The 26,259-nt window shown below is 39.1% G+C and overlaps 1 protein-coding gene across 1 annotated transcript in view; it reads right to left on the bottom strand.

The window, feature by feature from the left end:
• Nucleotides 1-25,415, bottom strand: part of Grip1 (glutamate receptor interacting protein 1) — a 574,087-nt gene extending 548,672 nt beyond the window's left edge. The window contains exon 1 of the mRNA XM_048360113.1: nucleotides 25,335-25,415. Coding sequence (XP_048216070.1) covers nucleotides 25,335-25,392 — 58 coding nt within the window. The 5' untranslated portion in view covers nucleotides 25,393-25,415. The remainder of the gene's footprint in view (nucleotides 1-25,334) is intronic.
• Between the last annotated feature and the right edge of the window lie 844 nt (nucleotides 25,416-26,259).

The following is a 26,259-nucleotide window of genomic DNA, read 5'->3' as shown; positions in this document are numbered from 1 at the left end:
ACTCTTCTACTAAAAGTATCAAAATAAAAGCACATTTATTTGGGGCAGGATAAAAAGCAGTCAGGTTAGCTGCACAATTGGGAAGAATTTCAGTTCTAACACTGGAAATAAATTCTACACAGCTAGGACCTCTAACACTATTTAAACACCAGCCAAGGTAGGTACTAGTCAAAAGTCAATTAAGGCCAAAAGCTCCATTTCCTAAGAGACTTGAATTAATTGTTCTGTGCCAATAGAAAGAATTCAAAGGATTTCATGACAATCATTACTGTTTCATAAAGACAGCTATGGAGAAACCTCCTTTCAGATAAATAAATGTTTAGCCTTTAAGTACTAAAACATCTTACTGACTTTTCAAGGGCTCCATACAGCAAAAGGCACTGCACCTGCTTAATTAGAGAGCTCAGAATCTGATTTAAGCTCCTCATGGCTCAAATGCATGACTATTACAGGGTCTTATCAAATGATCTATAGTGTGAAAGGATGTTTTAACATACACTAAATGAAGTTTGTTGGGCTATTTCAGGTTTATATTTGCTTTTACACACACACATACAAACACACACACGTTTAGTCAATCAGCTACCATTTCTCAGGCTGTATGCACACTACAAAGCCTTTCCTCCCTCCACACTTCTAACCCACGGTCTCTCACACTGCTTCCACCTTGGAAACCAGGGTTTCAGAGTTCAAACAGACAAGCTAGGTTAGAGTCTAAGGATTTTTAGCATCTACATGCATTTCTGTATGTTTATTGGTTATTAGTTGAGTTTCAGATAGTGGATAGATAGCTAAAGTATATGTATGCCTTATCCCTTCCAGGCTACTTCCTAGCGAGGTAAAATAAGTAGGTTCCAATAACACATGACCAGTCCCTGCTCCAACAAGTTGAAATCATCCTTAACATAACTAAAGAAAATCTCTCAACATCAGACACATACCGTTTTATACTTAGGCTTCTTAGTCTGTCAATAGCTTTTTCAAGTGGCTTTTAGAGTCTTAGAGCCCTCCTATACAAGGATTCATATAAATCTTCTTGCAAACATTATTATAATTTCAATAAAGATTGTTTTGTCTCAGTAAATAAAAGCAATTTGCATTCAAGGTTTTTTCTCTACAAGAGACTCCCAACAGTTCTCAGTAACCTCTCATTTTCATGTCTAAACAAAGAAGAAATATGAGTCCCAGCTCTAACACATCCTGTATGACCTTGAGCAGGTAACTCATCTACATCATCAGTAAGGTTTCCCCACCTGTTGAATAGAAACATCCAACTGACAGGTATCATTTAAAAAGCTGACAGAAAAAAAATGTTCAGAAGGAACTTAGTGGCTTGGCAATATAATCAATAAAGGTTGGTTACTTTTATGAATAGTACTGTGTCAACTTGGCCACACTGCTCAGAGATTTGGTCAAATGATCTTTTTTCTGGCTACATCTATGATTGTGTGCTTTGTATTTAGTTTTACCATTGTGTTTATTTATCTGAGATTAATAGACTTCGAGTAAACATTTTATAACTTATAATGTGTATAGTCTTTATCTAATCAGTTAAAAGTTTTAATAAAACAAAGACTGCCCTCCCCAAAGCAAAAGGAATTCTTCATATGGACTCAAGCTGCAGCTCTTCCTTGGATATCCAGCCTGTAGGACTTCCTCAACAGATTTTGGACTCCCAAACTACCAAGCTTCTACAATCCACCTTGTAAGCCAAATCCCTAATTTCAATCACTCATATAATCATATCCCTCTCCTTTCCCTCCCTTCCCATTTCTTTCCCTTTCCTCCTCTCCCTTCCCTCCTTCCTTCCCTCCTTTCTCTCTGCCACATCTCCCTTTCACCCCACACCTATTGGTTCTATTTGGAGAAGTGTAATATAGTCATTTTAATATTATTCATAATCATCACTACACTATTAAGTCTAATGTACTAGTCCCCCGTCCATTTCAACTAGAAAGGAGATAGAAAGGATTATTTCCTTATATTGTCAAAAAAAAAAAAGTTAGTAACTCTACACAAAACAATACATCTAGGTCAATACTCCAAAGCCATTCCCTGGCATGTAGCCAGAATATCATTCTGAAGCTGTTCTGGACTACTGTGAATATATTTGACAATTTTCATTTTTCTCTTTCAGGAAAAAAAAAAATGACACTTTCAGGCTTTCTAGACAAGTGCTCACCACTTGAGCAACACCACAACCTCTGCTAGGAGGTGAACTTAAGAAAGCCCAGAGCAGGGGCTGGGAAAATGGCCTAGTGGCAAGAGTGCTGGCCTTGTATACATGAAGCCCTGGGTTCGATTCCCCAGCATCACATATATAGAAAATGGCCAGAATGGCGCTGTGGCTTAAGTGGCAGAGTGCTAGCCTTGAGCAAAAAGAAGCCAGGGGAATTCATATAGAAGATGGCCAGAAGTGGCGCTGTAGCTCAAGTGGCAGAGTGCTAGCCTTGAGCAAAAAGAAGCCAGGGGCAGTGCTCAGGCCCTGAGTCCAAGGCCCAGGACTGGCAAAAATAAATAAATAAATAAGAAAGCCCAGAGCAAAAAGGTTTCCTTTCAATTAACAAATTGATTATGTTGCATAGTTTGATGCTGTATCTGTTAGACTCTAAGTTCCCTGAGGGCATAAACCCAGAGTAACATGAACCATAGTATCCTTCATTGGAGCCTACTGAATTTTTAAGCACATGCTTATCAGATAAGATTTTGTCCATAAAAGCATCCTAAAATGAAACCCCTTTTTCCACATAAGATAATAAAATGAAATAGCTTCGTATCATTGAAATACAGAACTTTTCTCAATCTCTTTTCTTCTTTAGCAGAAGGTCAAAGAGATCTCAAAACACAGTAATTACACTCTGTTTCAACTCAGAGGATATAAGTATCTTTAGTTCTCTGCCAGGTACTTTGTTTCTTTATTTGTTCTATCCTAAACCTTAAGTGTCCTAAATCTCTAATCTCTCACCTGGCATCTGGCTTTAAATTTTCTTACCTCTTCAATCATCAAGCACAGCTCTAGGAGAAGGCCAGAATACCAGTAGCAAGAAGGCCAGGATTGAGGACAATTTTAGTATTAGGACAATTAGGAGAGCACCAGGCCAGAAGAGAAGACTAGAGGGACAGTCTGAGTGGGAGGGTATGTTTCATCAGTGATTGGTGATGGCCAGAGTGCAGCCAGAGACATAGAAGTTGGCACAGAGAAAAACATGGGGCTAAACTATGAGTCAGAAGAAAAAGGCCAGTCACCAGACAAAAATGCAGACAGGAGCTGAATCCATCTCTCCTATAAGTTGCAAGGAAATAAGTGGAGAAGAGCCTCACATGGGACTTATTCACATGACAGCACAATTTGGAAAGACAAAGGATCCCAGGGCAGTGCCATATGCCTACTGTCTTGGCTTTAAATGGCCTGGCTAGTGTGAGTAGACAGGGCTGGCAGGTGTGTGCTCCTCATTGGCAGAGGCCAAGGCTTGCTCTGCAGGTGTGAGTGATGATAGCCCAGAGTGAGGGCCTCTGGTGAGCAATGGCACTTCCATTGTCACCACTGGAACTGATGAAGTCTATACTCTTCTTTAGATTCTCCTCTTCTTAAGAGCCACAAATTATATGGACTGCTCTTCTGGAGTCTGCTGCTAGGAAGAATGGCTAATATCTGGAGAACAAAAGTCCTAAATTCTCTTATGAGGAGTTGAAAAGAGTCTGAAAATCTTCCTGTTTCACTAAAGCTGTAATTGTTCAACTTAGTGCCCAAATATCTTTCTTCTCAGAGTATAAGAGCAAGTGACACAAAGCTTGTAAAATATATCAGCACCTCCTAACAATACAATTGAAAGTCTTAAGGAATTTTTTTGCCATTTAAGAAAGCAATTCATGTGTACAATGCATCTTGATCTGTGTCATGCCTTTAACGTCTTTACCCTCCTTCTATGGGTGGGATGGGAGGGGTGAGAATGATAAAAGGGGTGACATTGACCAAGAGGCACTGTACTCACAAACTGCTCTTTTAAATGGCAACTCTTGTAAAACTACCTAAAGAAAATGAAAATCTTTAAAATAAAATCTTAAGATACAAGGTGAAAGAAAGACTTTTCCCTTGAAGAGCAGGAAGCTAGCTTAGGGACAGAGATAGGGAAGGAATTTAATGACTTTCTGCTTCCAGTCACTAAATTTTGCCTGTACAGTCCACTATGTTCACTTCTGGGACATCACTCTGTCATTACCTTAGTTCTTCTCCCAATAATCCAGAGTCTTCTTTGCCTGTAGTACTTACAAGGCCAAACAAAACCCCAAAATCCACAAGAGTCATAAACTCACTCATAAGATTACTATAAATTACTGAATATTAGCAACATGTTACTAAACATGCTATTGCTATATGTGTGAGCATACTTGCATCTGCACAGAAGAACTGAAACCTGAAGCTTATTTAAAAAGAAAAAGAAGATCTCTGATGTGGAATTTCAAACAGTGAGCTGATAAAGAAGTTGTTGGGAGGAAATTCAAAGGCATTTCTCAGCCTTGATTGAAATAACTCATTTAGGTACAACAGGCAAGGCTGACCCTGAGTAACCTTCTATAATAGAGCAGTGAGTTTTAATCTTAAGGGATTTTGCCTATTAATTATGAATATTTAAGTCTAAAAGAATGAGAAATATACATTAATGCTTAGAGAAAAGCTAACCATGCTCCCAATTTCTCCCAAGAGTTCCTTATCAGTTCATTCTTGGGAAGGTATATGCGTGTGTGTGTGTGTGTGTGTGTGTGAGAGAGAGAGAGAGAGAGAGAGAGAGAGAGAGAGAGAGAGAGGAGAGAGAGAGAAAACATTACTTCTACCAGTTAAACGGGTTTGCAGAGGGAATGCATGTTTCTTTCACTTAAGGAACTTAATCCAAAGAATTTTCCCCCTAAATTTCATATGCAAATTCTCCCATCTTGAAGGAACCAGGATTTGTAGATACAAAGTAGTAAATCAGAAATTAAGCTGCTTGGATTTGCCACTTATTGATCTAGTATTGTTCTCTGGAGGAAGCTACTCTACCATTCTCTTGTTCAATTTCATTCTATACAGAAAATAAAAGTCATAAAAACATTTTTCTTACCGCTGTCTTAAGTGGCTATGCATTCCCTTTGAAAATCTCTGAAATAAAAAAGCTAGTGAGGAACTCTAGTACAAACTGTTGTCATAATCACAATTACTGTAAAATTCCTGTTGATATCCAGGGTGCATTATGTATCACAAGTGCTCTTCATCTCATTCTGCTGTGCTGGAGCTGACACGGCTCCTCTGTGACTGTCATACTGTTTCTGTTTTAGAATTTAAACAGATGCTAATCCACAGTCATGCTATATACTATTCTACATCAAGGAAGGGAGAAAACCCTAAAAGAATCACACAACAAAATCCATGCCCTGGGTGCATATTTCTTATGCCTTTTGCAATATGCCAATAATCCACACAGAGACACTAAATTTGGCCAGTAAGTCATTTATTTATATTGACCAAATTGACTATGTACTAGTTTTACATATGTTAGTTTGCTTAATCCTCACAATAACTCAATGAGGAACATATGAATAATTATCTCCATTTCAAACACTTAAAGACTTTCCTTAGGTCATGTAGGTAATAAATGGCAGAGCCATGATTTGAATGAAGCATTCTATCTCAACAGTCAGGGGTCCCAACAATGCCTTTGTGATTGCTTGAAAAAAATAAAAAGAAAGGAAGAAATACAGCATAATGTAGATAATTTAATAATTCAAGTAATAATTATATTCTTATGTCTTTTTCTTTAAATTGATTAGCGAGCAAAATGGCAATGATAGTATCAACAAAGAGAAATTAAGATAGGGATGAAGTAAAGACATGTAGGAAAGGAGAAAGGAGAAAGAAAGAAAGAGATCCTATGTGAAGTTTTACTAAATTTCTAAGGAAGTAGGAAAATCCTGGCTGACCTATATATAGTTAGAGCAAAGTTAGCTAACAGGAAATGCTATATGGCAGAAAATTGCCTTTCTGCTACTGTTCTTCCATCTCAACTGACTGTTACAGGATGCAGTGTTCCTCAAGTGCCATAATGAAGGCCATGAGAGAAAAGAGAGTTGCTTGCACTGAATCTGGGGATGATGCATACAACACTGAAGTAGATATCAGAGTAAGCCAGCATGAAACACGTGGAATAATAAGCACATCAAGGAATGAGTCTTGAGTTTCAACTCACAGATGCAGATGCATCAGGAAAAAGGCTGGTGGAGCAGGTAGCTAGCCTCTATAATCCCTACTACGCAGGAGACAAAAATTGGGAAGGTCATGACTCAAGGCCAGCCCAGAGAAAAAGTTTGCAAGACTACAGCACAACAAAAAAGCCATACATACAAGCATGCACCTGTCTCAAATATACAAAAGGCATAGGTAGGAGGACTACAGTCCAAGGCTACGCATGGGCCAAAACATAAAGACACTATGTGAAAAATAACCTAGAGTGAAAAGGGATAGAGGCAAAGATGGAGAGGTAGACTGTTTGCCAAACCAAGTATGAGGCCCTGAGTTCAAACCTCAGTACCACCTCACCCCACCCCCGCAAAAAAAGTCTTGATAATGGCAATAGGATTGTGAAGGCCCTTGTTGGAGTCTGGGCGAGGACATGCTAAACCCCACATTTGTCTATTGTCACCAGTGTAAGTAAAATGTTAGTGGCACTTCCAGAACTGTCAGCAGCACCTCCTCACATCTCATGACAGCAACCACGTCACAATTAGAGAAAGTGACATAAGGGGGAACACTGAAACCCATAAAACAAAATTCCTGATTCTGGGATATTCCTTCTGATATCAGAAGTACAACCCCATAAAGAGCATATCTTTAACAAGCTCAGAAAGATCACTTATAAATAAGTGATAGGAGAATGGCAGATGCCACTTTACTTCCTGATAAAACAAGGGAGAAAACCTGAATTCTTTCTAGATGACCTTCGTTCTCAATTGTGTTCAAATTCAGTACCTCTCTGATGTGGGGCCAGTGGTTCTCTTCCTACCTCTCCCCTTTTCCTGCAACTTGACTTTGGAAAATCCCTAGGGTCCCTAATGAGAAAAGTAATGTTGACAGTATGTAATTCATAGAGATTCTTCTCTGCACAAGCTAGTTGATATCGGTTGAAAGCCTACTACTGGGCTTTGGCTTTGTAGTGACTGATATTTCCTGCTAACTGTAATCATTTTTCATCTCAAGTTACATTTACATAGCATTTCATCACTCCTAATGCAACCAAAACCACAGAATTTTCGGACCTTGTCTTCAGTATTTTGAACTGTAGGGGGAAAAAAAACCTTTTATGATTTTTAAGTTGAAATTTACATCTCTATTTCTAATTCAGAAGAATTTTCAAACATAAAGTATAAAAATGACACCTAAACTTAAAGGAATCAGCCTAAACATTTCAAAACACAACTCAATTGCCCAAAATAAATTTATGCATAAGTGTCAAACACAATTAAAAGTTTACATAGAATCACAGCAGAGAGAGGCTTTATTGTAGGAAATAATGTTTGAGTGGAAATGTAAATTCCTTCATCTACTTAAAAAACGAAAGGGGAAAAGAAAAAACCATTTTCCTAAACAGCCATTTTTTTGGAATTTTAATTGCTTTACTGCTAACTTTATGGCATGTAAAGTAAGAAGTGTAAAGAATCATTAGGCTGTTAAATTTGCATTTACCTAATCAAACTGACTCTGTGTTGGACTTTTTGTACTGTCAAATGCAAGTTTTTATCTGCTCAAAATGCAATTACCGTTTACTGCAGAAGCATTTTTAATGCAAGCAGCATTTTAAAGGCCTTAAATATATCTATAAAATCAAAGATGTTTTAGGATCTTGATAAAGCCACAAATCCTGGTAATTTAAATTAAATCTATCAACTTTTCATCATTCTTGAATATAAGTTCCTATTTTTCTATATAAGGAGAACACTGTAAGCATTTAATATATAATGACAATTAAGTTTTATGTTTATTTTTCCAAAAAAGCAATAGCTTTTTATCACAGAAATTTGGAAAATAGCAAAAATATTTTGTAAAAAAAAAAATCCACTGACAGTTTAAACTGTCAGACAGTAATATTTTCATATATGTCCTTTCAAGCTTTTTTTCTATTTTTCATACCACAGTGGTCATTCTATATTTTTAATATTTTATTTTATTCTGTATCAAGTTGGAACTGCTAAATTTTTAGCAAATATTGTGTAAATCAAAAGGAAAATTTTCCTGTGTTGCTTACTGCTGTCTTTCTGGCACCAAAAGCAATCCTTCCCAGTAAAAGCACTCAATGAATATATGTCGGCTAATTCCTCAATAAAACATTACCCTATCATTTACTACCCTGTGAGAATATCAGCACACATTTAGGTTGCTTTCATTTTTCACAATTATAGGCAATACTATATATCTTTGTGGGTAAACCTTTTCATCAAAACATAGTTATGTATGTGGCATCAAGTTCCAGAAGGTGAAATACGAGGCTAAGATTTGTATAAACAATTAAGACTCCTGGTATTTACTGGCCAGTTGTTTTCTCCAAAGTAGTATCTGTGGAGTACCTGCTTCAAGATACCTTTCAGAAGCACTGTGAATCTTCTTTTTAAAATAAATAAATAAATAATTTTCTAACCATTAAGGTGAGAAATATTTATTGTGTGATGGTTTGATTTATAAATGTTGAATTACTAACATTAAGTATTTCCCTAAGTTATGTATTAGGAATTTGCATTTCCATTTGCTGAGTTATCTACTCAATATCATTTACCAATTTATCCATTCACTCTGATTTCTTTACACCTCTGCACTACTGTTCTCTTTTTTGGATATTTTTCAGTGTAAAAAGCTTTTTTTACAATTGTTTGTACATACACAAAAAATCTGAAAAGTGGTTATTTTTAATGCTGCTTGTAACATCACACACAAACACACACATTCACACACACACACATATTCTACACACCGTAGTACAATTAATCTGTACTAAGTACAGATAAACAGGAGTTAGAACCGTAGCTCAATGGTAGAGCACATGTTTAGCTTGCACGAGTCTTTGGGTACAGTTCCTAGAATCATAAAAGAAAGGAAGTACAGCTAAACAAAAAGAAATTGATTCTCAAAAGTTATGGAGAAGTACTGCTCAGGCTATCATACACATCCTTCCAAGTTTTGCTCCATGGATCAAGTATGTTTGGAACATCAAAATGGAAAGACAAAGGATAAAAGGTGAACCAATGCAACAGCAATACTTAAATAACTATATACTATAAACCAACTGTATAACACATGGGGCGATGGGGAGGGGAGAAAGTGGGAGAAAAATGAGGGAGGAGGTTACAAGTTGGATAAGAAATGTACTCACTGCCTTATATATGAAACTATAACCCCTCGATAACATCACTTTGACAAATAATTTTTAAGTACACATGTGAAAACATATACTGTTTTGTATGTAGCTTTATCTCTTCCTCATAAACGATTTACTATAATCGAGCTTCATGACTTTTTTTGTGTTAACAGAAGACCTTGGTAGTTAACAACAGGGACATTGGGGCCAGCCTGGTAGGAGTTCAAGTCGTAATTCCTCATACCTAGATGATTCCAAGATGATCACAATAGTAAGTCTTAACTACATTAACTTTGCTTATCTTCTTCAAGCCCCATGTTCAGTGGTAAAAATGAAGAGAACAATATTTATGTGAGATGAGTTGTTTAAATTAAACTAGATAGTACAACATAAGTTATTAACAACATGGTGACAATAAGAGCTTTATAAGTGTCAAATACAATTTAAAAAGATAAAATTTCATTGAATTTTTAAATTTTTTGCTTTTCACAATTTGGATTTATGTCTTTTTATTATTATTTTGTTTTACTTTATTTCTGTGATTTGCCCACATTTTACACAGTTTTCTACTAAACTGATTTTGTTCCTTGCTGCTTCTAATCATTCATCCATTCATTTATTCATCTAATAAATTCATTATGACCACAGTGTGCTCTTTTTATTAAGGATATTAAATTATTGGTCATAAAGGTTGTTTCTGGCTTACAATTTGTCTTTCAATTTTGCTGTATTTAGACATAGAAAACCACTGAATTTTCATGCAACTTATTCTACATTTTCCTTTTTTTAACATACTTAGAAAATGCTTCTCTACCCTTAGGGGACCCTTCATTATTGGAGTGGGAACAGAATAAAGCCCTGCTAAAGAAAATTTAGGCTTACAATGGAGGAAAAGCAAAACAATTGGCTTGATATGGGACCAGCTTTATAAAATGGTCATTGTACAGCATAATTTGTTTTACAAGGGTAGATCTGGTAGGTTTATATTTTTGTTTTCGGCAAGTAATACAGCATATGATATGTAGTAGAGATTATCAATAAATTCTGAATTTGCTCAATTAGAGAGAAAAAAAAAGCTTTCACTAAAGGCATACTCAGTAACCAGACACCAGAGTTTAGGAGAAAGATTTCCATTAATGTGATATTACAGAAAAACAGAGAAAATTTCAAGAAGTTCTGAATCAAGCTTTATACAGCACTGATGTTCTTCTGTTGTTAAAAGGCTAACACCTGTTCTTAAGATTTATTCAAACTCCAAATATCACCAGCATTCTGCTTGGCAGGATTTCTCTATGTGTGTTCTGAACTACATTGCCCTACAAGATGCTCCAACTGGAAAGGAGTTCTATGATCAAGTAGATTTAGCAATCACTGAACCTTTTTTTACCCTAGTCTCCAACTCACCTACATACCAGAGCACGGTGAACTTTCACAAGAACACTCTGAGAACCTCTGTAGTTGTTAGTTTTCACAGAAAACAGAGCAGACACTAAGGTCAGAGTTTGTCTGGGCTGTTCAGGCAAATAGGAGGGAATGAAGAACATGTCAGATCCTAGAAAAAGCTACAAATCAGCATTCTGGGGTCCTGACTATTACTAGACATGCATGCGCTTGAGACCTAAGAAAATTCCAATGTCTGGACAAAGCACAGACTGGTAGGAAATATTTAAGGATGTTAGCCAAGTGCAGTCTACAGAGAAGTATGGGTAAGAGGTAAAAGACAATGGAAAATAAAGGATCATACACCAGAAATAGGAAACAGGAACCAGGCAGAGCCAGATGGAATGGGATAATGTGACCCCAACTTCAGTCCCAGTCACCAAAGCTGGAATGGTCCGCAGTATGTGAGACCATGGATGCTAATCAGTTGCTTCCCAAATCATCTACCTTTCAGCACTCAATTACTGGAGACATGGCCAATGTATTCTGCAGATGTATTTTCTTTTAATTTCCACCTGACGGTCTGTCCAATATGGTAAAAGAAGCTACAAGTGAAAACTTGAATTAACTATCACAATGATTCAAACTGATTTCAGTGATAATGTAGCAATTGAATGGATTGGCAGCAGATTCCTAAATGGTACTGTGATTGCAACCAAGTATCAAGTGGATGGTGTCATCAGCACAGATCTTAATAAATGACAGTCTCTCAAGCAAGGGTACCTATTTGCTTTGTGCTAAGTTTCAGCAGAATGGGCTCGGCAAGGATTTTAGTGGAGACAGAAAGGCAGACTTTGTCAATGGATTTGAAAGTACGGGGGCTTCTAATAACTAAGATAATGCAAAGATCCAGTGGCACAAATCTTTACTGGCAAAAGGAATATCTTTAGGTATAGGGTGAGGCTGCCACAATTTCAGATCATAGAACAGTTCTGCTTTTGTTTCACTTTAATCTATAAACCTTAAAGTGTTAAAACAAAATCTCAATCCCTGAATCCTTATAGGCTCTCTACATTGAAAAATAATAGTTCAGTTGTTATTTCCATTGTCTTGTTTTAACATTTTGAAAGCTTCATGTTGCACAAAGATAGTCTTCAAGTGAAGAGAACTGGGAAATTGTGATTCAGCAACTTAATGTCAAGCACAACCATATATCCGCAACAAAATAAATGGAGGCATATGGTTTTAAAATCAATCTCTCAATCCAGGTATGTATAATTCTATTATGAGTTTGGTGCTCTTTAAATTTCACATAAATTAACTTAGATAAGTTTCTGTGTTACATTCTTAATTATTTTTTTCAGTTACTTTGAACAAATGGTTCATGTGTTATACTTATTTTAACAAGTGAAATTTGGAGACACCCTGCTCCCTTCCTCATCATGGTATAAGGGTCCCAAACAGTCTGAAACCCACATTCTAAGCATGCCCCAGGTATCTGCACCTTTGGCAATGACCTGGAAACCTGGCCCACACATTGTACATAATCTTTCCATTAGTACACAAACTTCACTGCTCTGTATTTGCTCCAATACTCAAGGCCCACCACTGACAGCTATTTTTATAGATACTGTACTCAAAGATTTTACTCTAATTGTAAAGGTATATGTTATTAAGATCCTTTTATGAAAGAAGAAACTGAGAAAGCAAAGACTTGTCTAACCATAAAGCCAGCTAGTAGATTAGTATTTAAATCCAACTTTGATTACAAAACCTTGGTAACATTAAATTTTCTAGTCTGTCATCCCATAATACAAAGCAAATTTTTGATCAGCAAATATTCATTCCTCATTCACTGCATACATTCTAAATCTAATTGACTAGTTACATGATGACAAATCCATGAGAGGTCTTCCGTTCATTCTGTAATCTTCCTCAGGCTAAACAGACTCGGGGGAGGGGATTAAAGCAATCAACCAACAAGTATCTATAGAATGCCTGAGAAGTGCTATACGAAGCATCACCAGGGAAAGAAGAAAGAAGTAAAAGAATGAATTAAAAGAAAAAAATAAAGAAACACAGTGGACAGTAAAGTTGATTATTATTCTGATATTCCAGTGCTGGAGGCATGAGGGGGAGGCAAGCAGATCCCTTGGAAATTATAAAGAAATGAAATGGGTAACTGAAAAATAGGATGTGGTCTTGGAAGGATTGAGAACATAAATATACCAGAAATAATGACAATTTACATGAACTTGGAGCCTGGGATTATCAGTTGTTAAAGATATGCTCAAAGGGGGAAAAAACCAATTGCTTTAATCTAATTATGACTGATAGTTATACTAAAATGTGAAACTGTCCTCCAAGAATCCCATTTTATCCAAAGACAAAATATAATTAAGAATACATGTACATATGAAACATCCTTAAATGATGTGAATGTCTATTTTTCTTCTCTAGTAAGTTTTCCCCATAACTATGCTGTCCATTGGTTCCAGTAATAAGCAAAGAAACTGCTTAAACACTATTTCCTGTTTTATATGCAGAAAAACACAAATGGTACAACAAATTATTCAATTAGAAACCATTTTATTTCACTTTAGAGAGAAAATAGTACAGGAATTGGCTTGGGAAAGAACAGAACAAAATAAGCCAGGAGCTGGTGGCACACATCTGTAATCCTAGCTATTCAGGAGGCTGAGATTGAAGGATTACAGTTCAAAGACAGCCTGAGCAGAAAAGTCCTGGCAAGACTCTTATCTTCAATTAACCATTCAAAAACTGGAAGTGGGGGCTGTTAATGTGGTGTAGTGGTAGAGTGCTTGCCTAGCATGCATGAAGCACTGGTTCCTCAGTATCACATTAACAGAAAAGGCCAGAAGTGGTGCTGTGGCTCAAGTGGTAGAGTGCTAGTCTTGAGCAAAAGGAAGCCAGAGACAGTGGTCAGGCCCTGAGTTCAAGCCCCAGGAGTGGCAAAAAAATCCAAAAACTGGAAGTGGAGCTGTGGCTCAAAGTGGTAGAGCACTAGCCTTGCGCAAGAGTTCAGAGATAGTGTCCAGGCCCTGAGTTCAAGTCCCATGACTGACAAAAAAAAGAATAAGATAAATATACTAATGTTCATTTTACAAGCATGTGGTCAAAATGAACTGTTAGAAAAATAAGGCCTTCATTTCTTTTCTAAGAGTCAAGAATGAAGGCTGGGGTTAGAGCTCAAGTGGTAAAATAAGTTCCTAGCAAGCACAAGGTTCTGAGTTCAAATCCCAGTACTACCAGAAATAAACAGAAACAGCCTTGCTATTGGCACAATTTTTTAAATACCATATATAATATAAACAAACAACTATCTCAAATGCTTCTGACTAGTCAAGGAAAATGTAATTGAGAAGTGAGTGCTAGGTTTACAAATAATGGAGGGCATTGGTTATCCTGAGAGAAAGCAGAATATGACATAAAAACCTAATTAAACTTAGGTTCGAGAAAGAATAAGAACTATTAATAGGTAAATATATACCTATCTCTCAAGATACTTTGCTATTAAAAGAAACAGAAAAGAATGTGCTAACTCAGGGTATGTGGCTCAAGAAAGTAACTTTTTTGGAGTAGGTGCAATATTATGTTTGTAAACTGAAGAGAAACAGTCCAGTAGAGACAGAGAATTTGGCGATGCTGGAAGAAGGGAAGAATATGCTGGGGCAATAACATCAATTGGGCAGAAGCGAATGGTCCCTGGTACACAACTTGGAAGGTTGGCCTTGGGGAAGAGCACATAGATCAACCACAATGACAGGAGAAAAGTTAAAATACATGGGCATATATGCAAATAGCTCTTTTCTGAATCCTTCTATTTTCTAAGCAAAGTATTGAGCAAAGGGTGAGAAAGGAAAGAGGACATGTTGGAGATTTGAGAAAATAGACTAGAAGGTGCCAGTCAACCAAAAAAACAAATGAATTGCCTAGGGTACATAGCTTGACAAATCAGTAGCACTGAAGGTCCATTGAGATGAGAGATCATGCGATGAAGGTGAAACCAGTCAGCTTAGTTAGGAAGCCGAGAAATAATAGAGAGTCATGGAACAGTATAAAGGGGGATGGGAGGGGACACCACCAATGCATTTCAAACCCCAGTGTGATTGAATGAGTGAGTCAGAATAACAGAGACTGAATCAGAAAGACATAAGACAGAGGATTGCAGTTACTGTCAGTAAAAAGATCTAGGACAGCAGTTCTCAAACACTGTGGTCTCAGGACTACTTTACTTTTTTTTTTTAATGACTGAGGACACACACAAGTTTGTACTTATGCTAGTTAAGACTATCAGTAGTGATTATATATTTTAGTTTTTTGTGTATGCCAGTCCTAGAGCTTGAATTTGGGTCCTGAGTGCTGTATCTGAGCTTCTTTGCTCAAGGCTAACACTCTAGTCACAGCTTCAACTGCAATCCACAGGTCTCAGTCTCCTCAGTAGCTAGGATTACAGGCATGAGCCACTTGCACCGTTGCATACATATTTTTAAATAATTGAATTCAAGTGAAAAATCTTATTTCAAATATCACTTTCTTGTAGTCAATAATCCTAAAACTTCTGAAGGAAAATGGCTATGAAGAAATCCTTATAACTAACTACTTCTGATTTCAAGAAACAATTCATAGACTTCTCTTCGTCTTTCTCACTGAAATTTTTGGATGTTGATAATCAGAGACACATCCTCAATATCAGAGATAGTAAGGAGAGAAGATATTCACAGTTTATATACAGAATAAACTAATGTCTACATATCACTGTTGGAAATATTTACCAATGTTGTTTTCTGCTGTTTTATTATTTTTTTTGTATGTACCAACAGGTGAAAATCATGTTCCCTACGTTTATTTCAAAAGATGAATTGTACCAAAAGATACATAAAAGCTACTGATTTGTGTGTGCTGTGAAATTGTGTATAAGTAAATGTAAAATAGCTTTCTAAAATACATCAAGCTATTAGGAAATCTACACCATGAGGACACTACCAACTATAAGAATATGATAGCTCTTGGGCTGGGGATATGGCCTAGTGGCAAGAGTGCTTGCCTCGTATACATGAGGCCCTGGGTTCAATTCCCCAGCACCACATATACAGAAAACGGCCAGAAGCAGTGCTGTGGCTCAAGTGGCAGAGTGCTAGCCGTGAGCAAAAAAAGAATATGATAGCTCTTATATTCAGATATTTGCTAATGAAGGGCAGGTGTCTAATAAAACTACTAGGAAAGGTCTGTGTACAAGATAGTCCAGAAAAAGGTATTATCAAAACTATTTGCCAGCTTCAAACTGTGTCATCTCTGGGCTGTTAAGCCATTTGTCCCTATTTCCTTTTTCCCTGATATTTCAATCTTTAGGACATGCCCACCTCACACAGGAACAAGACTCAATCTTCTCTTTTATCACTAATTTACCCATCTGACCCCCATCCCTAGTTTAAGCTTTCAAGTCCCTTAAATCACTTCAGTTATCTAGGTCAGCAGAGAAAGAAAAAAAAATGGAAGAAGAGGGGGAAAAAAAATCAGGTGTAAGATACCCTGAAAGGATTCAAAATTCCTTGATAAGACAAGCTCAGTGGTTCTTTCAGCTATTCTAGCTACTCTGGGACAGAAAGCTTGTGATTCAAGACCTCCCCATCTTAACCAACAGATAGATGTGCCAGTGTACACTTAGTATTCCAATTATGCCAAAAGAGATTCACAATTCAGGTCAGTCTCTGCAAAATGTGAATTATTGTCTCAAAAATAACCAAAGGACAAAGGGCTTAGAGGCATGGCTTGGGCAATAGAGCACCTAACAAGCAAATGTGATGCCCTGAGTTTCAACCGTAGTAGGGCATTAATTAACCCTTGACAAATACAAAAGAGAATAAAAGCTAATTTCTATGTAGTTTTGAAGGCGTTACAGAATGTGATTTAGCACCTAAAGTATTAAACATGATATTGCACCAACAGAGGCAGTATGTACAGAAAATGCCTCCAACAGGTGGAGTTAAGGATACCTTCAAAGATCTCATGAATTCCATTTGGAATCAGGAGAAACAGTTAAGCAATCTCTGGGTCCAGCAGGAAGAGAGAAATGCTGATAGGACAGGTAACTGGAAAGGTCTCTGTGGAAGGTCACAGACTACAAGAATCTCACAACTGCACACAATGACCAGGTCCAGGAAGTCCAAGCCAGCTGCCAAAATGACATTCAAAAGAACAATCAGAAACAGCCTCATTTCATTGGATACCAGGGCACAATGCCCAGTCACCAAGTATGCCAAACAAACCCAGCACAGTGGACACAGTGGGGGTCACACAATGAATAAAATGCCTTTCGCCCAGAGCTTGAGGATACTAAGCTTGGTCCTTCACAGAAACACAATCTTGGGAACAAGAGAAGGGAAAACTCTTAAGAAATCACAAATACTGCCAAAAAGTTTTAAACTAGGACTAATGTGCTCTTAATTGACAATATCATATGTTTTTCACTTTCAGTAGTAACAGGAGACTTAATGAGATATAAAAGCAGCTACAGAAAATATTTTGTTTGTGTATCCTAAACATAGTGTGTAAATTTTTGCACAAACATAGGCACCTTTTAAAATTTCTTTAATCCTAACTATGTAAGACAAACCAGTACTATCCAAAATGGGATCTCAGGGCTAAAAAACATATTTCCTGCCAATGGCTTAATTATTACATAAACGTGTGGGTAGGAGTTTAGAAAGTTCTATAGATGTCTGGCACAGTCACACCTAAGTCTGTAATGAATGGACTCATCTGATTAAATGGGGTGGAGAAAAGAGTAATGTGGTCAAACTTAAGGAGGTGAGTTTCATACAAAACTTTGTGCTGGAAGGACTACATATCAGCCTGTGACTAACTAGGGATTAAAAACAGCCTTTGGGGACTGGGGATATAGCCTAGTGGCAAGTGTGCCTGCCTCGGATACACGAGGCCCTAGGTTCGATTCCCCAGCACCACATATACAGAAAACGGCCAGAAGCGGCGCTGTGGCTCAAGTGGCAGAGTGCTAGCCTTGAGCGGGAAGAAGCCAGGGACGGTGCTCGGGCCCTGAGTCCAAGGCCCAGGACTGGCCAAAAAAAAAAAAAAAAACAGCCTTTGACTAAAGTAGTTTAGGAAGAATATATGTAGTGTGCAGCCTCAATCAGCTACCAAGTTCCAGTACTAATACTGGGTTTGTATTTAGGATCACAAAGGTGTCGATTGGCAAGAAAGGACAGCTCATGTAAATGAAGTACTTATCCCCAGAAAGTTCAAGGATATCACACTGTTTAAAAAAAAAAAATCCCCAAAAAACATGCTGCCAAGGTAATCTTTCTAAGAGGAAAATCAAATCTTGCCACTCCTCTTTAGAAGTTCTTCAATTAACTCATCATCTGCTCTCCACAATTTGAACTGTAACCTGACATATGAAATCCTCTGAACATTTCATGCTCTACCACCATTCCTCCATGATGTTCTATACTCCATATATACATCCACTTTCTACACTCCAGTCCCTTACAGAATCAGTAGGAGTCCCTGGAACGCTCCCAGAGCACTCCATAATACCCTGAAATACACCACACCCTTTACCTAAGATGTTTCCTTGCATCCTGGGCCAACCTTCTCTAATCTCTCTCCATTCCTCCTCTCATGTCTTTTAACACTTCTGTGTCATCTCCTTTGATGGTTATCCTTAGAAACTCTTTCCTCCTCATTCCCTCAACACCTCCCCCTCTCCTCCAGTCCCATAACACCCAACTGTGCTGAAGTAAATGCTCCATTGGGCAATCTGTCATATCATGACTACAACAATATTAATAAGCTCCTTGAAAAAGGAGAGCCATAGTTTTTCTCAACCCCAGCAGGCATCATGGCAGGTAATACTCAATAAACATTTGCCAGGAGTATGAAATGTGGCCTTGGGCATATATGTTTCCATATTGGAATTTTTTTTTCATCTTTGTGAGAGAGTCTGATTAGAATACAACAAAGACCTTGGCACTAGAAAGTTCTACTTTAGTGTAGCTTTTCACAGGACACGGGGCTTTTTGTTTTTCTATTAATTTATGAAGTGTTTAAAGAACTAAATACTTAACATTTCACCAACAGAATACCCTCAGGTGTTAAGTTTACAAATATAGATAGATAGATAGATAGATAGATAGATAGATAGATAGATAGATAGATACAGACGGATACAGATAGGTATAGATAAAGATAAATAGACAGATAGATCTATAGATATACAAATAGATATAGATAGATGCAGATATAGATCTATCTACATATAAATATATCAAAATAGCATAAAAGTAATGACAGTTGCTATTATTGAGCCCTAAACTATATGCAAGATGCTATCATAAATCCCTCCACATTTGCTAAAGTGATGCTACTAGTCTTCATCTTAAGGAACAGAATACAAAGGCTTTGAGAAGTTAAAATACTACAGAAATTGAATGCTAGAGTGGATTTCAACTCAATGTCATTGGACTTCAAGTTAACTTGCCATTTGACTTGTTAACGATAAACACTGTGCTGAGAACAAGAAATCCATTTAGAATAAAAGCTATATCTTCTCCACATTCCTCATTTACTACTTAAACTTTATCACTGTTGAAATGAAGGTAGTAAGAAATTAGCCAGAGTGAATTTTAAATAGAAGCTATATTGACAGCATTACCTTTCTCATAAAACTCATATCACCCTTTAACTACTGTCATACCTAAACAACCTGGCTTCTTAAGTGAGGAAACTTACATCAATAGGTTTAAGAAACTTTTTTTTACCAGGTTTTTTTTTTTTTTTTGGCCAGTCCTGGGGCTTGGACTCAGGGCCTGAGCACTGTCCCTGGCTTCTTCCCGCTCAAGGCTAGCACTCTGCCACTTGAGCCACAGCGCCGCTTCTGGCTGTTTTCTGTATATGTGGTGCTGGGGAATCGAACCTAGGGCCTCGTGTATCCGAGGCAGGCACTCTTGCCACTAGGCTATATCCCCAGCCCCAAGAAACTTTTGAACTTAGAGAGAAATAAGCTTTAATAACAGATAACAGAAGCAAGGCACAGTGGCTCATGCCTGGAATCCTAGCTACTCAGGAGGCTGAGATCTGAGGACCGCAGTTTGAAACCAGAAAAGTCCTTGAGATTCTTTACCTCCAATTAACTACAAAAAGCCAGAAGTGGAGCTGTGGTTCAAGAGGTAGAGAGCTAGCATTGAGCACAAAAACTCAGGGACAGCACCCAGACCCTGAGTTCAAGCCCCAGGACTGGCAAACAAACAAACAAACAACAACAACAACAAAAGTGATTAAAATTTAGGTTTGGGGTTTGCATTTGAATAGTGCTATTAGACATGTTACTTTGTATTACTATTCCTTGCATATTTTACATTATTAACAAAATACTACAGCAATTTGACTGAAAACAAATCAAATTTTAAATGTTTAAAACAGTCTTTCATCATGTAGCATTTAATCTAACAACTTAAAACCCCAAGTTACACAATTCTCAATTTCCTTTGCTAATATAAATTGATATCTTTTCCTTAATGAAAGAAACCAATTGAATTGCTGTAGAAGAAAGCATTATCTGAAGTCCTTTTGTTTGGCCATGGTAGCCAGACTGAGAGTTCAGATATATGGCTTTAATTAAATTAAATGTTGGCAACAGAGCAAATGAACAATGGCCACTGACAATACAATCATTTTCCAAATCATCACAGTAAAAAACATGCAGTTCCCATTTATTCTTGCCTTCATGGCTAATACTCTTGAAAAAGAAGGAAAACTGTGTAATTACGTCAAACCTTGATGAGGGGAAAAAGCCATTTACCTTAATGAGCTTTTTTTTTTTCAGTTGAGTCAAATAATTTTACTAAAAATTATGTTGAAGTTTCAATCCTTACATACAGATGAAACTAACGCTCCTGTCTTGTAAAGTCAGTTTGTCAAAGGTAACACACACACACACACACACACACACACACACACACACTTTTAGAAGTACTAAGTATATTTGAATATATTTAACTTTAAAAACTCTTCTCAATAAATTCATGAAGAAAGATTCCACAGTAGCATTTCTTTTCCTAAATAAATAAATAAATGAATGAATAATGCAAGGTAGAATAATGTTAATAAAATGCCAAAGCTTTCTTTCAGAAAATATAATTTCTTTCTTGAATTTTGTTTTTAAAAACAGGTAATCAAACCATGGGAGTTATTTTCAACTTAAACAAATTTACTAATTTTGAATCTCAGTTTCTTCATCTGACAAGGAACTAATAACACCTACCTTACATGCATGTTGGCACCAAAGAACTATACCAAATATCTAACATAGTACCTACCACCCAGCAGAGTCTAGCTCTTTTTATTTCTTCTCTTTTCCACCACATTATTTCCTAGTGAAAACTCAAATTTCAAATTGTACATTTTACTAAGCAGGTTGTGAGATAGTATCACCAGATCACTTTGTGGTGTAAAAATTAAACAGATCAAAGGTACAGTAAAGGCAACCTTTTTCAAGTTCCCTATGCTCTTTCATAGATATTTTATGAAAAGCTAATTGTATCTGAAAATATCCATCTATTTTTACTTGCAAAATCTCACACATAACCATTTTTACAACAGAAGTCTAGAGGAAGCTATCAAGTTCGCTTGTAGACCTCTAAGAGATATGAGAAACCGAAATGCCAAAGTGTGAACAACTATATTTTTTAAAAAGGAGATATATTTCTCCCAGTGAATTTATGCTTTGAAGTTTATCACATCTTTATAATGATCACATCTTTATTATTAGATAATATTCTCAGATTATACTAAATCTAAATGTAAATTTAAATTAAGATACCACTTACTATTATTCCTTTCCCCCAAAATAAAAATAGCAAGAATTATGCTTGTAGAGATAAATTATAATCTTCCTAATTAGTATGTTGGATTTCAACTTGTGACTACACATTGTTAAAACACAATAAACATTTACCAACAGAAACCACACAAGACAGAGGCAAGTTACAGGGCAAAAGAAAAGCACTGTTAATTACAGAGGTTCCTATTCCTTTGTATTGAGAGTTTCCTAAACCAGTGTATTCCTATTACACATGATCAGTTAATAAGCAGATGTAAAACAACCATTAAATTGCTTGATTTAATTTGATTAGAAGGAATTTTAAACAGAACAATTTTCAGAATCATTTCTCTTTCTCCTAAAACATTTACCCAAAAGTGTACTTGGTGTCTTCTAAATGGATTGGATTTAGCAGCTCAAGCAGAAAATCGGGGGGAGGACAGAGAAATGTGCTCTGAATTTTAATACCATGTCACCTTACATGGCTGAGTCTTAACATGTCATTTTGGAAGTGAGTGCATTTACTGCAACAACCCATATGTTACAGTTTCTCTGCTCAGCACTGCATGCAATCACAATAGCTCATTCAACATCTTGACAGAGAGGACTTCGAGATGAACCTGTTATGAATGGTGGGTAAGCATTACATGAAATTACTTTTTACATGTGACAATATCAAGAACGCACTTTTTCCTCAAACTTTTAAAATTAGAATTAAAAAAATAATTATATATAGATAAATTAACATTCACATACATGGACAACTAACATCTTGTCTTTGTTATATTTCAGAAGGAGATTCAACTAGATGAAATCTAAGTGAAAAAAATGTCAAGCTACAGTTGTCTCCATAATGGGTTTTAGGATATTTAAATGTAAATTGAGGCAGATGTAGTATTAAAGAGCTTTGGTGAGTGAGCACTGGGGCTTGCACCTATAATCAGGAAACTGTGATTTGAGGATCAAAGTTCAAAGTCAACCCCAGCAAGAAAGCCCAAGAGACTCATATCTCTAATTAGCCACCAAAAAGCCAGAATTGGAGGCATGGCTCAATGGTAGACTGCCAGCATTAGTGGAAAAAGCTAAGGGATAGCACCTAGGCCTGAGTTCAATCCCCAATACTCCTAATACAACAAAAGAAAGAAAGTCATTGTGGACTGTTCAAGAAGTAGGGTGCCATGGAGAAGGGCATTATCACATGAGCCTAGCCAACTTAAAAATGTAATAGAAAGTTACTGGAAACTGACCCATGGATCGACAGTAATATATAGGCTCCATGTTCATTACTTTCCTAACTAAGCTGACTGTTTCAATTATTTTATTTAAATCTTTAAAGCACTTAATCAACACCATTTGAATTTTTAATTTCCAAGGGGAAAATAGCTCTACACAATCAGACTTCAAATACAAATAAAAACATTGCTCAATACTTTACAAAAAATTCCTCAGTAAGGAGAAGCAAAGCTGAAAATGTTATTAAAAGTCATGTAGGGTTATCAATTCATTTTAATAAAACACACAATTAAGACATAAACATAAATACTACATAGACAGGAAATTTTTAAAGACACAGAAAGATATTTGCACATTCCCAATAAAGCGAGACTTCAAGTATATGCCATAACTAAAATAACAATATAATTTAGAAACATCTCATAAGCAAGAAGACATCTTTAAAATGAAAACAAAAAAAAGGACCCCAAGTAACAAAACATTCCCCATTTTCTCCTACTGGAGGAGCTAAGACAGTCCAATTTCTGAATCATATTTATGTTCTGGAGGAATTTCAGTCTTATCTCCACCAAGCAGATTATGTGATCATCTTTCAAGGTTACCACATATTTCTAGAAGACATACAAGTACATTGTGTCACAATTCAAAAATCAACACACTTCAGCAGTCTGATAAAACTTGTTTGCAGCACTGTTTTTTTTTTAAATCATACTGATATACACTTAATATCAAGTGCATTGTGACATTTACTTGATGGGACAGACACTCCATTCTTACAGAATGCTAAACACATAGAGCTTTCACCTTGTTATAAATTATTGGTACCGTTATTGGCAACATTTAAGGTAAGATGCTAAGGAGACTATCAGAAGCTCTTCTACAGCAGGGGTGCCTTTTTAAGTGGGTAAAGATAAGGTCACCTGCCCAGAAAAGTGTGCTGAAAACAAATGCATACATCTAATAAGGAAGTGATTAAAAGGGGATAAATTCCCTGAGTCATTAAACGGGATAGAAACCAAAGACAGGTTGTGCCACCTAGAGAAAAACTGGAAATTGTACATTGGGTCTTTGGTAGTAAGCATTATTTCAAAAGCCTGAAACTTTTGGCATGCCTAATCACCAAGCCATGGTCCATACCAGTTCATCAAGCTGCACCCTTTCTTTCTCCTGAAATCTGCCTCCTCTGCAGATCAGGCTGGCTCTCTGCTTTCCTCACCCACCCACCATGCAGCATCATTTACCCCCCCAAAGCCAACTGTTTGCCACAACTCAGGCAGACAGACCTTGCACCTCGAAACCCATTCAATTCTAAAGCATTTTCCTTGAAGCCAGGACAGGCTGGGGTAGACAGAATATGGAATAAACCCTATCGGACCTTGACAGCCAGGGTCCCTCTGGATGCTAGGCAGAGCCACCTCGCACACCCCCTTGCCCCATGGGGCGTGCATAGGAAATTCTGGTGCACTGGGTACATCATATCCAGGTTACCAAACTGAGCTCCTGGCCAACCTCTTGCACAATCCAAACACCATCAAATGACCTCAACAGAATCAAGCATTTAAGGTGCAAAAAAAAAAAAAAAAGTGTGGGGGGGGGGGTCTTCAACGTTCTTCCCCGCAAGTCACTGAAAAGCAATCTGCCGGGCACACTTGTCAGGCTGAAGCACAAAAGGTCTGCAAGCCACCTGGCACAGAGAGCCGCCTTTTACAATGAAAATAGACAGCAATTATGAAAAGCCCGCAGTCCTGCGGTATTAACTTGAGCCGTGGAGACTGCGCTGGGGCATAACTCATCTCCCAGGCCTTCCGTCCTAGCCCTAGACCCTCAGCCAGGGGACAGTCCCCTCCTTCCTCCCCTTCCCCTCCCCCTCCAGAGACTTGCGGCAGCGCCCCCTTTCCACCCCCACGCTCCACTCCCTCCTCCCCCTCCTCCTCCTTTAAGAATCTCCAGCAACTTTGGGCATGGCAACACCCGGGGTAGCCCAGCTGGAGGCGGGGACGGCCGCGGGAGGAGGAGGAGGAAGGGGAGGAAGAGGAGGAAAGTTTGAAAAGTCACTTCAAGCACGGCAAAAGGATCCCCATCATCACCCTCACCGCCTCCCCCTGTCCCCCCATGCCCATCTCACAAGCCAGCCGGCCCGGGGCTCCACGTGCGAGCCGGCCCTAGAGAAACCAGAGTTTTCCCCAACACCAACAGCAGAAAACCTTCTCCCCAAGCGAGAAGTCTCCGGCTGCAGCACCATTCCTCGCCCTCCTCGCCCCCCACCCTCCGGAAAATAAAATAAATAAAAGCTCTCGGAGTTCGTACGACGCCCCCTGGCTCGAGCCGAGCCACCCCCACCCCCCGCGGGCGCGGCGCCCCTCCCCCGCCGGCCGCTGGACAGGTCCGGAGTAGCCGCGGAGAGGGTGGCACGGGGAAGGGGGGGCGGCATCCGGGCCGGGACCCCCCTGCCTCGCCTTCCCCCGCCCGGTCGCCTCACTCACCTCTCTCCTGCTCTTCCGCCTGTAAGCAGATGGGAATATTCTTCTTCCAGCCAGGCATGGTGTCGGCTCCCTGCGCTCGCTCTGGGGTTCGCTCGTTCGCTTGCTCCCTTTCTCCAGGGTTCGCCTCGCCTCTTGGATCGCCGTCTCGGCCGGGCCGCCGCGAGCCCGGGGTTATTCAGCGGAGCTGGGGCGCCGAGGTGGCTCCCGGGCGCATGGAGGCGGCGCCGCGCGCCCCTGCGCTCCCCTCAAAACTCGCCGGGGCTCCGGGTGGCAGCGGCTGTGGCGGCGGCGTGGGGCCGGGCCGCGCCAGGCAGAGGCTGAGGGGCTGCAGCAGCGGCTGCCGCGGTGTGGCGGGGAGGCCCGGCCGGGTTGGGCCAGGGGGAAAAGGCGGGGTGGGAGGGGGACCCGTGCAGGCCGAGAGCCGGAGGACTGCGGAGCCCCCGGGAGGTGGGCGCCGGCGGGAGAAGACTGGCGCCGCCGCCGCCGCCTTCCTGCTTCCCCCTCCCCGTTCCTCCTCCTTCTCTTCTTCCTTCTTCCCCTTTCCCAGTCTCTCCGCCGCCAGCAGGTGGGACTCGCTGCCGCGACTGCCGCACAAAGCTCCGCCAGCGGCAGGATTGAGGCTGCTGCGGGCTCCCCGGGCGCCTCTCGGCAGAGCCTCCCCCGGGACGCGCGCGAGGCTGAGCGGGCACGGAGGGGGCGCGCGCGCTCACACCCTCCGCGCCCCGGGAGCCCGGCCTGCGAGGCGCGCCCGGCCCGCCAGGTACGGAGCCTGGCACCCAGCCGTGGGTACGGAGCCCACGCCGCCGCCCCACCACAGCGGCCACTCCCTCCAGCCTCCCACCCCAGACCCAACTGGAGGCTCCACCGGCTGAGGCGACGACCTCGATGAAGTAGGGGGCAGTGTCCTTCTCTCTAGTCCCTCCTT

The sequence above is a fragment of the Perognathus longimembris genome, chromosome 1, assembly GCF_023159225.1.
Source record: "Perognathus longimembris pacificus isolate PPM17 chromosome 1, ASM2315922v1, whole genome shotgun sequence".
Classification (NCBI taxonomy): domain Eukaryota; kingdom Metazoa; phylum Chordata; class Mammalia; order Rodentia; family Heteromyidae; genus Perognathus; species Perognathus longimembris.
The sequence above is the reverse complement of the archived record's forward strand: the minus strand, read 5'-3'. Positions and strand labels throughout refer to the sequence as shown.